General features: G+C 25.1%; 1 protein-coding gene across 2 annotated transcripts; it reads right to left on the bottom strand.

The window, feature by feature from the left end:
- Positions 1 to 3,228: 3,228 nt before the first annotated feature.
- LOC127243962 (GATA transcription factor 8-like) lies at positions 3,229 to 5,942 on the bottom strand. Of its 2 annotated transcripts, XM_051264223.1 has the most exons (4): positions 5,637 to 5,942; positions 5,402 to 5,434; positions 4,755 to 5,019; positions 3,229 to 4,363 (listed from the first exon to the last, which is right to left on the bottom strand). In XM_051264223.1, exons 3-4 carry the CDS (start codon positions 4,986 to 4,988, stop codon positions 3,617 to 3,619), a joined length of 981 nt encoding a protein of 326 aa, XP_051120180.1. In that variant the 5' UTR covers positions 4,989 to 5,019; positions 5,402 to 5,434; positions 5,637 to 5,942; the 3' UTR covers positions 3,229 to 3,616. The 2 variants fall into 2 exon arrangements, with proteins under 2 accessions (XP_051120180.1, XP_051120179.1); XM_051264222.1 differs by lacking the exon at positions 5,402 to 5,434 and having other exon boundaries at positions 3,230 to 4,363; positions 5,637 to 5,941.
- Between the last annotated feature and the right edge of the window lie 9,335 nt (positions 5,943 to 15,277).

Raw genomic sequence — 15,277 nt, 5'->3', positions numbered from 1 at the left:
TATTAGTAATTTATAATAAGAATTAATATATATATATGATAAAAAAAAGTAAAAATATGTATTTAAATATTTTAAAAATTATATCTCTATAATATATATGTAATATGAATATAATTTTGTAAAAGTTAAAATTTTAACTAACTATAGAAAATTGTCACTTGTTATGAAACATATTAAAATGAAAAAAAAAAAATACTCCCTCCGTTCCAATACAATAGTCTTGTTTACCATTTTTGTTCGTTAAAAATAATAGTCTCATTTCCATAAATAACCATATTATTATAAAACTACCCTTACTTTTTCATTATTATTACACAATTGTCATTACTTTTTACACTAATACACTCACAAGGGCAAAAGTCTTTTACCCGTACGTTTTACCCACTACCAATATATTTACTTACTGCCAATATAATATCAATAATTTTTAAATATCGTGCAAAACACAACTCAGATTATAGTTTTGGGAAGGAGGGAGTATTATTTATTATAAAATTTAGAGAGTATTTTATGAAAACGAATAATTTATTTTTATAAAAATATTGCACAACTAAATAATTACACCAAAGATCTTTTTAAATAATTTTTTAATTAAAATAATATATAAAAAAATACCTACTCAATTTTCATTTAAAAATAGTAAAATACCATGAATTAATAATAATAATAATATATCAGTAGAGATAAAAACATAAGCCAAAATAGAGCGGCAATTAATTAATTAATTTGTCCCAATATTGTATTTTTGCAAATATCCTCCATAATAAATTAAAATAAAATAATTAGCCGGTGAAACGTTGTCGTTTTGTCTTAATTAAGCATCCCTAATTGTTACAAATAAATTAAATTAAATTAAATGTCCCTTTTTACTTTGCTACTTTTGTAGCAGAAACCAATGTTGGTATCATTAATTAATTTCATTTAATTATTTACATATATTTATATTTATGTACCTTAGTATATAATTTTATATTTCTTATAATCGATATTATTTATTTATTTTTTAATATATTGAATAGTAAATTATTATTTTTATTTTATCTACTTTGTCCTTTTACTTTTTATTTATATTCTATGCTTAAATAGTACTTACATATAATATTTTTTGTCAAGATAATTATTTCTATACATACAGTAAAATTGTATAGTAGTTTTTTTATTATTTTTTTCAGAAAAATCAAAATAAATAGTCTTTATTGAAGGAATTTTTTATTTTTATTTTTTGATATCAAAATAAAATAAAATATGAATTACCCAAGTTTCGAAGGGACAAAAATATTTTCCAAATAATGAAAAAATATCAATATATATATGTATATATACCAAAATAAGCTCCTAAATATTTTTACCAAAATAAATAAATATTAATTCAAAGCTGCAAAAAATGGCTTAAAAAAGACCAACAATATGTGAAAGCCCATTTAACCTACTTATAGGCCCACTAAGTATATCTTTAAAAATTACAATGGGCCCACTAGTTTTTTAGATGGGCCCATCATATTGCAACTTAGAGTTATTTTTAAACAAATTATTATTGAGTTTTATAAAAATAAAGTTTGTAAAATAGATAATCGATCAATTATTTATTTTATTTTATTTAAAATATTTTATCTCTTTTATTTATATAAAACTGATATAATTGAATTCGTATTTACAACCAACATTATATGTTTAGATGAATATGATATTTATGTATATTTTAATTTAATACAAAATAATTTATAGCAAAAAATATAATACTAGGAGCTTCATGCAATATAATTTATCCTATTTATGTTGTCGAAACTTTTTTTTTTTTTTTTGTCTATTTAAAAATAGTAAAATTATAAATGAAAATCTACATATTTGGTTATGGTATTTTGAATTAAATTTTATGTAGTATTTTAAACATAAAAAAAACTATAAATATTTTGAAAAATAACTCAATCTTAAGTTCATTCAATTAAATGAATAATCCTAAAAATTAGCTTTATATTAACTAATAATAATAATAAAATACAATCTCTAGACACTTTTTGTCTGTAAAATTTGAATTTTGAATATTAAAATTTTAAATGTAAATGATTTTTTTTTTATGTAATATTAATAATACAAATAGATTTGATTTGATATTTTTGAAAAAAAAAATTATTACGTTCTTAATATGTATGGCAATGTTTTGTGTGATTTTTTATTTTTAAGTATGGAACTCATAATTTCCCAAAAAAATAAAAAATCAAAATATTGCATTCAACAATTATTTTTCTTAAAAATAAAAACAAGTTTGGTTTGGTTAATTGCCTATAAGAATTAAAATTGTAAAAATATTTGCAGGAATTGTATATTGCGTTCTATTAATAAGGCCCAATTTCATGGGCCTAAAATAATTAGTGGGCTTATATGGCCCAATAAAATTAAAATTCTAATGTACTCGGCCTAATAATTCATTCAAAATAAATTTATATTTAATGAGTTCATAAAATTATACAATATATATTTATCAAAATTTGAAATTTGTGCTCACTTTTTTTTTTTTTTTCTAACAGTTTAAAATATTCTATTTTTTTTTTAAAGTAAAATTTTTTATCACAAATTATCTTTTTAACCATAAAAAGTAATCAAAATTACACCTATATTAAAATTTGTGCTGCAAATTTGAATAAATTCTTTGGTAACTAGATATGATAACAAAGAGCATACATTGTATATGACATAGTCTTATATAATACTCTCTCCGTCCCATATTTATATATCCATTTGCTTTTTACACGGAGTTTTAGAAATATTAATATTATATTGGAATAAAGTAGAAATAAAGGTAAAAAGAATAAATTAACCATATTAGTATTGTGTGATATAAATGTAATGACATTTGTATAATATATTGTAAATTAGAAGGGTATTTGTAATGTTAGGTAGATAGTACAATTACTAAAAAAAAAAAAAACGAATATTTTGTTATGGGACGGATTAAAGTAAAAAAATGAATAAATTATTAAATGACGGAGGGAGTAATATATTATAATTGATTTCAGCACAAAAAAAAAATAAAATTAATTTCTAACATCAAATATACTCATTTATCACCATCATGCGTTTGTATATAGTATATTGTTTTAAATATAATTATACATTGTATATATATATATCATTCTAAATTTAAAAGACTTTGATGTAAAATATAATGATATAAATATCAAAATGCCAAAAATAAATAACAAAAATTACTAAATAAAATGGATCATTGTAGAAATATCCCTACAACAAATTTTCAACTGCAAAAATAGTTCTTCCCACAAAAGGAATAACAACAAATACTAATGTTCTTCCAAACTATATGAAAAAAAAAAAAAAAAAAAAAAAAAAAAAAAAAATTCAAAAGGAGACTCAATAAAAACCTAACCTTTCTTACTACGATCATCCGAAACCTGACCTGATCCAACCTGACTCGACCATACCCGACTATCGCGTTTATCCTCCCGACTACGCATTACTATACAAAGAACCAAAGAACGAAAGAAATTTAAATCCCGAACCCCCGAGGGCACGACGAGTACTGTGATGGGCCGGGCCGGGCCCCACTCCAAGCCCGTCGCATGCCCCGGGGGGGTTGTTTTCTTTAACAGAGATAAAGATTCTAGCCCATCGCCGGCGTTGGTGTCGCGGGCCCGGGGACAATCTTGTTTCTCATCTCGACGACTTTCTTGTGAGAGTTGGAGTGGACGGACGGGATGAAGGTCGGGCTAGCAGCCGGGCGGTACTCAGGGAATAACCGGCCCGACTTATAGCGGACTCCACAAGCATTGCATAGTGTCTTCGGGCCCATTGGGCCGGCCCTCCATTGCGGGGTCTTGGTGATCTCGCAATGCAGGCATTTGCGGACGGGTGGCGGGTCCCGGTTTGCCGGATCGGCCGAGAAAGTCACTTTGATCTTCTTTTTTTTCTTTTGCTCGTCTCCTGCGGGCTTCAGGAGTTTCTTCGTCGCCGCCGCCGGTGACGACTCGACGAAGTTGTCGGACTCAGAGGAAAGCCCCGGAGGGAGGCGCGGGCCCGTCTCGACAGAGGACGACGACGGGGAAATGAGCTGAATCCCGGGGCGGAGGTGGAAAGTTGTCGGGCGGGGGCGCTTGCTCCGAGCCCGTTGTGCAGCCCGGTGATGATTCGGGCCGAGGGGTATGATCTTCCCATTCGACGAGGAGGACGAGCTCGTGCTACTTTCAATTTCGGAGACGGGGCTCGACATTTGAAATTGATTGTTTTTCCGCACCGACGGGTCCTTCTCGTCGTCGATTTTCACGGTATCCTTCCCGATCGTCATCCCTCCGTCCGAAAACGAATCTTCCATAAAAGTCGAGAGCCATTCGAGTTGCGCGATATCCTCGTGCTACAAAAAACAACCAAAACAAAACATTACGATATTTTTCTCGGGCAGAAGTTTCTCAAATTTTACTATCTGAACTCTGCTGTTTTTAATCATATCATCCTCAATTTCTCCGAAACTTTATCCAACCATCAAACAAATCAAGAAAATAATTTTACTATCTGACCTCTGCGTTTTTAATCGTAACATCCTTGATTTCTCCGAAACTTAATCCAACCATCGAACAAATCAAGAACATACGAAGAAACAAACTAACCTAATCGAACAACCTTAAATTCCAACACATTACGACGCAACATAAATCCGAATTACCATCAATCAAAACAAACATCGTTGTCAAATTCACATAATTCTACGACAATCAAGAACGATCGCTATACGAATGTTTTCTTACCGGCACGGAGAGCTCGGCCGAGAGGTCGGAGCCGGAGTTGAGATGGCCACCAGGGAAAATGGCGTCACTTTCCGGCAAGGGATCGCTCCACATGTCGGTAAACGTCTTACAATCATCAATGCTCACAAAGTTATTACCATCTCCACAGTCATTGTCCGAAGGAAACTCGATCAAGTCGTCGATTTGATCGAAGAAGCTCCCGCAGTCGATTTCGTCGCCGAAATTCGGGTCCATTGCCTCAACAAGATTGCTTTTTTTCCTTTTCCTACAATAAGATGAAACAACAATTCTATTAAGAACACAAATTATAAGTTCCAACAATACTTAAGATTCAATACATTTCATTACAAGATTGCTTTTTTCCTACAAAAAGATGAAACCCAATTCTAATAACACAAAATTCTAACCATAATTAGATTCAATACATTTCATTACAAGAATATAACAACATACAAAGATTGAATTTTTTATCTTAATATTATAAAAATATTTCTTTTCTGCCATTTTTTTTTTTTTTTTTCTCTTGAACATAGAGATTTGTAAATATCTAAATTAGAGAAATTCTTTTTAACTCACCGACACCATAATTTTTTGTCGAAACCATAATAAGAACAAAAAATACTGACAAAATTATGGCCAGGACAAACCTTGGAATTTTTTTGAAGAAAGCAAAGGCTTTCCTGCAAGAAAATTTTGTGTAATGCCAGAATTCTTAGTATTTCATGAAAATGGTGAAACAGTAGAAATGCAAAAAAAAAAAAATTATATAAATTGAAATATTTTTGGGGGTTTTTTAAAATTAAAGACAATAACTTTAAATACTCAAACTTTCTAAACTTTCACATCCAAAATTCAACCAAACAAGGAAATTAAGAACCAAACCTGAGCTTGAACTGCAGAAGAATTCCTCCCCGGGCAAAGTGAAATGACCAAAATGCCCCTAACCGATGAGGAAGAAGAAGAAGAAGCTAAAGCTAAAACTATGGCTACCACTGTTCACTGAAGTGAGGACCTATTCTGTATCTATCTATCTCTATATATCTGTATCTATATCATCGTTTCTCTCTGAAAATTTTAAAAAGAGGGGAAAGAGAAGGGGATGAGTGAGAAAACTGGGGGAGGGGAAAGAGAGAGAGAGGAATGGGCTAAAAAGCAGAGAGGGAAATGGGAAATATGGTGGGTGAGGTTATTACCTCATTGCAAGCTGTCTTTTACACTCACCCTTCCCTGTCGTGACGTTGAAGTCTTCTTCAATACCCACCCCCCACCCCCCCGTCTACCCTACCCCCACCACCCAACCCCACAGGGGGTCCCACACCTCTTCTCCCACCGCTCCTCATTCATTTGAAACTTCCGTTCCGTTCCCTCCCTTTTCCTGCAAATTACGCTTTTTGTATGTCCGTACGCGTCGATTGGGGCTGTAAATGCGTAGGGCGTACACGGGGATCGTATGGGATACGCGTATTGGGGGAATCGCGATTGGGATTTGGGAATTTTGGGGAAAATTAAAATTGGATTTGGACTGATTAGGGTTTCTGGAATTCATTAATTTGGGGCTTTTCGGAGGAAGATGGTTCAAAAAGTAAAATGACATATTGGATTTATTTTCTTTTTACTCCATCAGCTCTAATTTAATTTTTTTATTATTATTATTTTGTTTGTTATATTTTAAAATATAATTTTTTTAGTGTTTTAAAAAATAATTATATATTAATATTAAAATATTTTTAATTTTATTTAAATTGTATTTTGAGCTCTTATTTAACTTAGGCACAAAATTTTAAGTATGGTGTAATTTAAAATAATTAAGAAGATAATTAATAAAAATAATTATAAATTAAGATTAATATGATTAAATAGTTTAATTAAAATAAAAAAAATATAAATTATGAATTTAAAATATGATTAAAATATATAATTATATTTTTAAAAAAATGACAAATTATGTGAGACTGATGAAAATATAAATAGTGGACAAATTAAGTGAGACGGATAAAGTAAATATACTATTACAAGACAATTACTTTGTATATAAAGGTTAAAAGACAATATTGTCAAAAATTCTTACGCAATTCATAAAATATTATTATTTCTTAAATGTATTAAAAAATTCAAATTGTCCATTTAATTTTGGGCGAAGGAAATACTCCCTCCGTCCCATAACAAAATATTTATTTTCTTTTTTAGTAACTGTACTATTTACCTAACATTACAAATACTCTTACAACTTACAATATATTACACAAATGTCATTACCTTTATATCACACATACTAATAACATTATTTTAGTCATTTCTACTTTATTCCTACTATATCTCAATATAATACTAATATTTCTAAAACTACGTGCAAAAGCAAATGAATATTTAGTTCCGGAACGGAGGGAGTATATTTTTTTATAAATTTATTTTTTATATTAGATATAAAAAAAAATGAATTATCGATTTGTACTGATGTGTGTATGTATTTATATTTTTTAATAATATTTATACATAATTATACCATCTAAAAATACAATATGAACAACTAGTTTGACCTATGGGTTTTTTTTTTTTCCATAATATTATAAAATTTATATATGTTTATATAATTTCTTTCTTTCATTCATTCTATATTATTTTTTCGTTCAGATAGTTATGTCATATTTTTTCAAATTCATGCACAATTTAAATATTTTATTTATTTACAATTTGATTACTTTATTTTAACAAATAATAACTAATTTGTTATTATTTTTTAAATTATTTACTAAATTTTAATTAATTCTTTAATAAATTTTCTTATTTTACCTTTTTATCAATCATATGTTCATACTAATATACTATTATTGTAAATTTTTGAATTGATTATCTTTATGTTATACGTAGAAAAGTTATGTTTGTAATACAAAAAAATAATATTTTGTATTAAATTATTAATTTTTTTGTGTTGATAAATTATATATATTGTGTTAATGTATATGTATATTGTATTTTTTGAAAAAAATACTCATTCCATCCCATAACAAAGTATTCATTTTTTTATTTTAGTCTGTTTCATAACAAAGTATCAATTTCAGTTTTTTAGTAATTGTACTATCTACCTAACATTACAAATACTCTTATATAACTTACAATATATTACACAAATATCACTACTTTTATATCACACAATACTAATAAGGTTATTTTAGTTATTTATACTTTATTTCTACTGCATCCCAATATAATATTAATATTTTTAAAATCTCATGTAAAAAACAAATTGATACATAGTTATGGAATAGAAGGAGTAATATTTATGAAAAATTATTCAAATATGAACAAATCATTTTTACCTAATGAAAATGACATAAATATTTCGTACGGATAAATATATATATATCATTGACTTAATAAGTTTAATATGTATGATATGAAATGATATCTTTAATAAATAAATATGAATGTAAATTTATAATTAAATGGAGACCATATTAAGTATTAATATAAATAGAATATTTAGGTTTATTTAGTGTAATTTATTTTGTCGGATCAAATTTGTAGATTTTTCTTTTATTATTTAAATATATAATTTTATTGAAAGAATAGCGATTGCGAATTTATACGTCATTAAAAATATTAAATATTTATTTTTATCTAATTTTCAATATTTTTTAAATTTTTTGGCGATATTTGTTTGATATTTTTTTTTATAATTTCTACTAAACATTTATTTTTTATATTACATTAAATTTAATTTTATATTTAGACTATCAAATTAATTGTATCTTTTTACATCCCACAAAATAATTATTTTAGTTTAAAATTTTATTATTTAAAATCTACGCTCAAACGACTAAACAAACACACATCCGTGTCTCCAAAACTTAAAAAATAAATAAATAAAAATAAAAATAAAAATCTTGTTTAAATATATTTGGAATTAAAATGTTAATTATATTAATACAAATTTATATAATATTGTATTATAATTTTTTTAAATATATATATATATGTGTGTGTGTTCCCAAAAACACATCAAACATTCATTTCCTTGCAAATTAATTAAAAGTCAGATTCTTCGCCCTTTTCTTTACTTTCTTTGCCTTTTCATATTATTATTATTATTATTATTATTATTATTATTATTATTATGTAAAAATATTATTTATAAATTTTTAATAAAAATAAGTATTAGATATCATACCTAAACACTATCACATTTATAGTACAAAATTAATTAGATATGTATTAGGGGTTTTGTTTAATTTGTAGTTGAGTTTTTTTTTAAAAAAAAAATTTGTTTAAATTATAATATTTAACGTAATTTTTTTATATAAAAAAATAATATATTTCTGTTAAAAATTGCATAAGCTTAATAATAGAAAAATTAATTTGAAATTTTTGGTTCAAAAAATTTGTCATACAATTATCACAATTTTTTTTTTTTTTTTTTATAAAAATGCACTTTATAAAATATTATATTGACGTTACTATTCAAACCAAAATACAAAATTAAAATCTCAAATAAACAATTTATATTCAATATATATTTTTTTTTATTTCAAATTATCAATATATATATATATAATTAAAAACACAAGGTCATATTAGTTAATGTCATAATTGGTAGAAGGTTTTAATTAAAATCCCAACAAATGTAACAAAGAAATCTAAGCTAATAAAAATAATGACTTCACATCTACATAATTAAAATCACTTTCCAATAGTCAAATTAAATAAATAAATTACTGCAAATTGATTTAGGAATTTCTTTAATTTATTTACAGTTAATGTAATTAAAAAATATATTACTCCCTCCGTCCCAGGTCCACGTTGCCGTTTCTGTCCGTCCAACATACCATGTCACTTTCCTTTTTTGGAAAATGATTACACATTTTAATCTCATTTTAAATTTTTTAATTTTACTTTTTTTTTAAAATTATATTATAGGATAATTATTTTCACTAATACATTATTAATTATCTACTAATTACACCCCTCCTAAAATACCGTATCTACAATGTAGCAGACACGGTATCTGGGACGGAGGGAGTATTTAAATTGCCAAACAAATATTTTACAGTGTGGGCCACTGCAGTAAATGCTTTTATTTTATATTTTTATTATTTTTATTTATTTTTTTTTTCTCAAAAAAAAGACTTACTTAAGATGCACTCTTGGAACCATTTTTTTTCTTCAAAAAGAATTTTCCTTTTCAGAAAGGTGATTTATTTAACAATTTTATTTTTATTTTTAATCTAATATTTTTTTTAAAGTTTGAATTTTTATGATATATAATTGAAAAGCTAATAATTTGTGTATGTCCCACACACTACCCCACATAATATTAAGACTATTTATATATATATGATTATTTCATATTTAATTACAAAAATTTATCATAATCAAAATTGATTTGGGGTTTTTTGTTTTTAAAAAAAATAATTTAAATACATTTTCAAATTATTATATATATATTTTATGTGGGACCCAATATTTTATGAATTATTATTATCTAACTAATAAAATATAATCTGAACTAGTATAGTATAGAATTAATCATATTTTCTTTATAATTACTAATTGTAAATAAATTTATGGAGATAATAAGTAAATTAAAAGAATGAATTTTGCATCATTTTTATTAATTTTCCTTTTTGGACTACATATAAAATATTAAGAAATTTGTTTACTTTTATATCATACTATGCAAATATTTTTACAAAAACCATTGCTAATAAATATATATATATATATATAACTATATTTTTCCTCACAAAGTAATTAAAAAAAATGAAAATAAATATTTGTGATAATACTCCAAATTTGATAAAAATTTAAAACAAACACTACAAAGTTTTTTAGTGCATGTTTATTACTATTTTCATCCGGGAAAAATGAACCATTTTGTTTGGGATACGGTATTTTAAATAGTTTAGATTAATAAATTATGATATTAGTATTATTTTTTATATGAATACTATTGTTGATATTTTAAATATTTTTAAAATTATATCTCAATAAAATACATCCCAAAACAACACATCAAATGTTTATTATTATTATTATTATTATTATTATTATTATTATTACTTCTCGAAAATTTTCATAACATAAAAAACCTCTATATAAACATAGTATGTACTTCATCTGTTCATTTCGTAAGTATATATTTACTTTTTGTACGAAATTTAATAAATATTATATTTTAATGATAATTAGTGATAATTTTATATGTAAAAATTATTTTACCCTTGTAATGTATAAAGTTATTGTAAAATTATTGATATAAATAAATATAAATTTGAAAATATTTGTAATATACAGTAAATTCATACTTACTATGAATAAATAAATATTTTATGCTTGAATAACTAAAAATGACAATATATATATATGAAATGGACAGAGGGAGTATTGATTTTGATTTTTATTTTTTACTGATTTTTTTAAGAAATCAGCAAATATTGATTTTTTCATTACAATCAAATATTCTCGTGTTTTTTTTAAGTAAAAAATTATTATATTTTTGTACTTTTTTTTACTATAAAAGAAAAAAAAGTAATTATTATTACTCACTTTTATTAAAATTTGTGTTCAGTCAAATGAGCACACATTTGCATGACGGATGGAGTATTTTATTTTTAAATATATATTATTATTGTTGTGTCTTAACAATATTGACTAGTTATCAAAGTCTAAATTTTTAAAAAATACAAAATAAAATTAATAGGGACAAACTATAAGTTGTTGTGAACAATAATGCAATAATTATGATTGCCTTTGCAAAACTTTACTTCAAAGCTACTGAATTATTATTTTAAAAATTAAATTAATACTTATATATGCTTTAAAATTAAGGTAAGATAATTATTATGGTTTAACACACACTAGTCCTTTCTATCTAATTCAATATTTTAAAATTATTAAATTTTCCAATCAAATTAAATAAAATTACACATTAAAATTTATCAAATATTGGGTTTGAAATAATTAGGTAGTAACGTAATTATTTTAATTATTATTATTTATTTTCTTAGATCCCATCATTCCATATTAATACAAAAAATTTAGGTCACGTTGTCACATGTTCACTGCACCTAATTAGTAATAGATAAATATTTATTTCAAATTAATAGTGTGCTGACTACACGACATGCTTGAGCATGTTTCGACCATTATTTTTTAAATTAATAATTATTTTTTTTTAAAAACAAAGTTTTATTATTAATAATTATTATATTTTTATAAATGTGGTTGTGCAAAGACCATATTACCCTCGAAGATGGGATGGGTGTCGAAGTCGCACCGTCACTCTCTATCACAACGCGGAGGACGTGCAGTCCCAGGACCCCACGTCTTTTGCGGGTCCCGCAGTGGCGGCGTCGGTATGATCCTGACCGTCAGTTCCTCTACGTGTCATGATCGTGACCGTGGAGCCCACGCGGCGGAATCGCCTCCGGGTGTTGCCAGCTCAGACACAGCAGCAAAGACACTAGTCACGTGACGTTGCCTCGGGATTCGTGCCTGCAATATTCGTACTTTTAATTTTATTTTATATATATATTAATTGTTTTTATTGGATACGACTTTGAAAGTTAATTTGAGAATAGTAAAATTATTTATTGAAGGTGTTTTTTTTTTTTTTATTAAAAGTAAATAATGATTGATAGTATAATACTCTTTCCGTCTCACTTACTGGGTCTGCTACACTGTAGACACGGTATTTTAGTAGGGGTATAATTAATAAATAATTAAGAATATATTAGTAAAAATAATTATTCTATTATATAAATAATTATAAATTAAGATTAAGATAAATAATTAATTTAATTAAAATTAAAAAAAATTAAAATGAAATTAAAATGTATAATCATTTAAAAAAAAAAATTGACAATGAATGTGGGACGGACAGAAACGGCAAAGTGAACATGGTATGCGAGACGAATGAAATATTTCTAATAAGTATTATTTGTTTAATTTAATATTTCGAATAAAAAAAAAAAAAATTTAGATATAATGTTGTAATTTCATGTTAAACAAATTGAAACTTAACTCCAAAATATTAGAATTATGATTTTTTCAAAATACATTTATATAAATATATATATATATCATATCTAATAAATAGTCTCTCCGTCCTGCTCCAATGGTCTCATTTATCTTTTGTACTTAACATTAAAAATATTCTTATATTTGTATATTTTTTTTATAAATGTCATTGTAATAATATTATAAAACACTAATAAAAGTATTTCTGTCATTTTTTTTTATATATATACGTTTTCATATAATAATTAATATTAAAAAATCAAACATGCAATAGTAAATTAGACTCTCAGAGCCGGAGGGAAGTAATATATATTTTTTTAAAAAAAAAACACTTAAATAAACCATTTCATTTGGGTGTGTTTGTTCTGTGAGATTGTTCAAAGGAACTTTTTTTTTTACGTGAAGTATACAGAGTTGTGTAGTGAAAATAAAAATAATAAATATGTGTAATATAATATATTATTTTATTTTTTTGAAAAAAACGTGTGAAAAATAAATAAATAAAAAGAACAAAGTCTATGTAATTTGGCACATGTTTAAACGAATCATGTGTTGCAGACAAGATTCGAAGGCGTCGGAAGTTTGAACTTATGACCCCTTACGCACTCGAGAAATAGCAGTTGCGTATTCCCAAATAATAATATAAGCAAAGAAACCAACAAAATGCATATAATTATTGCTTAAATAATTACATAAATTAAATAAGTTACACAACCATGCGTAATGAAACTACATTGAAAATTTAAATTATCCTGATTTTATTTACTAGATTTAAATCAGCAATTTGGACTATTTTTTTTTTTAAAAAAAATAAAAATACAATGCATAAATTATTCAAAATATGGGTATAATTGCTTCATTAATAAATTAATTAATTATGTATATATACTATATATTCACACTATCATCCCATTATCGTAATTAATTAAATAAAGGATAAACTGTTTTTTTAGTCCCGTAACTGGACCCCTTTATTATTTTAGTCATGTAGGAGGAGCTTGTCGCAAATAAAAAAATTATTTTATTCATATGAAATAATATTTAAATGAAAAAATCAATTTCAAATACCATGCACTTCCAAAATTCCACTCTGGATTTTGCAAAGTCAATTATTCTTGTATCCTTTTATTTGATCCCATTTTCCATCCATACAGTAAACTAACATCTCTATTTGTAAAGTTTTATACTCCTCAATCCCATAAATATAGTCTTAATTGGGTTGGACACGAGATTTAAGGAATATTGATATTACATTGGTACTGAGTAAAAAAAATGGGTAAAATTTTTTTTGCCATTGTGAGTATATTAGTATAAAAAGTAATGGCAATTGTGTAATAAAAATTGAAAAAGTAAAGGTAATTTTATGGTGATATGGTTATTTATGAAAATAAGACTATTGTTTTGAGACGAACAAAAATAGTAAATATGACTATTGTATTGAGATGAATGGAGTATTACTTATGGTATAAATTAATAATATTCTAAACTTTATGTAAAAGTAAATAAATTATACTCCCTCTGTCCTAGACATCCTGCAATATTTCATTTTTTGTTTGTCCCGAACTCACCGCAACATTTTCAAATTTAGAAATAATTAATAATATTTTTATACATGTATTAATATACACTTTACTTTATCTCATCGCATCACTCAAATAAAAAAAACAAATAATCATTTATCTCTTTAATCACATCACTTAATATCCAAATTATCTCAAATTATCATACTTAATACTCTCCACCTAAATTTCTGTGTATCAAATACAAATGTTGCACGATATTTGGGACGGAGAGAGTATTATTTCCAGGGACGAAGGGAGTATATTTTCACTTTAGTTGTTAATGATAAGTTAGCATTTGTTGGTTGTAAGTCACGTGCATGAATAGCACTGTGGTTCAACTGCCCTATAATAATAATAATAATAATAGAAATGTTTTTGAGATATTTTAAATTTGATTTTATTTATTATATATAAACAATAAATATAAAAGTGTTTATTTAGTACTCTATTCTCGACACGTAGATTTTTTAAAAAAATATTATTGAAAAAGTATAAAAAATAAAAAGGGTAGTCGAAAGTATTTTAAAAATTTAATTAGAAATTGAAAAGAATGGGGAGAGAGAAAAAATAAAAAAATGTGTTATTTATCGTAAATAATTATTGAATTGATAGTAATAATTAAATATTGACTTTTTTATTTTTTTTAAATATAACATTGAAGTAAAATTAACATACGTAAGAAAAAAGAAAGTGAGAATAAATTTAACGAAAATTGAGTATTTAATTTCTTATTAGCTACTTATAATGTCACATTTTTTATTTCTATCCATTTCATATTTTATGTAATTTTTTTTAAAAAAAATATATATACTTTACATATTTTAACTTTTATAATTTTAAATAGACTAATTAATTGTCTTAATCTTAATATATATGTATTTGAAGCATATTATAATTAATTTATTAAAATATTTTAAATTATTTATTAATTATACTTCTCATAAA

Source organism: Andrographis paniculata, unplaced genomic scaffold (assembly GCF_009805555.1).
Source record: "Andrographis paniculata isolate CXL003 unplaced genomic scaffold, ASM980555v1 Contig98END, whole genome shotgun sequence".
NCBI lineage: Eukaryota > Viridiplantae > Streptophyta > Magnoliopsida > Lamiales > Acanthaceae > Andrographis > Andrographis paniculata.
Note: the sequence above shows the minus strand (reverse complement) of the source record. Positions and strands in the feature narration are given on the sequence as shown.

Excerpts from the sequence above, each read along its gene's own strand:
- LOC127243962 (XM_051264223.1), bottom strand. The coding sequence starts at position 4,988 with ATGGACCCGAATTTCGGCGACGAAATCGACTGCGGGAGCTTCTTCGAT. Across the intron at positions 4,364-4,754 it reads CGGCCGAGCTCTCCGTGCCG|CACGAGGATATCGCGCAACT; the intron begins GTAAGAAAACAT and ends TGTTTTTTGTAG.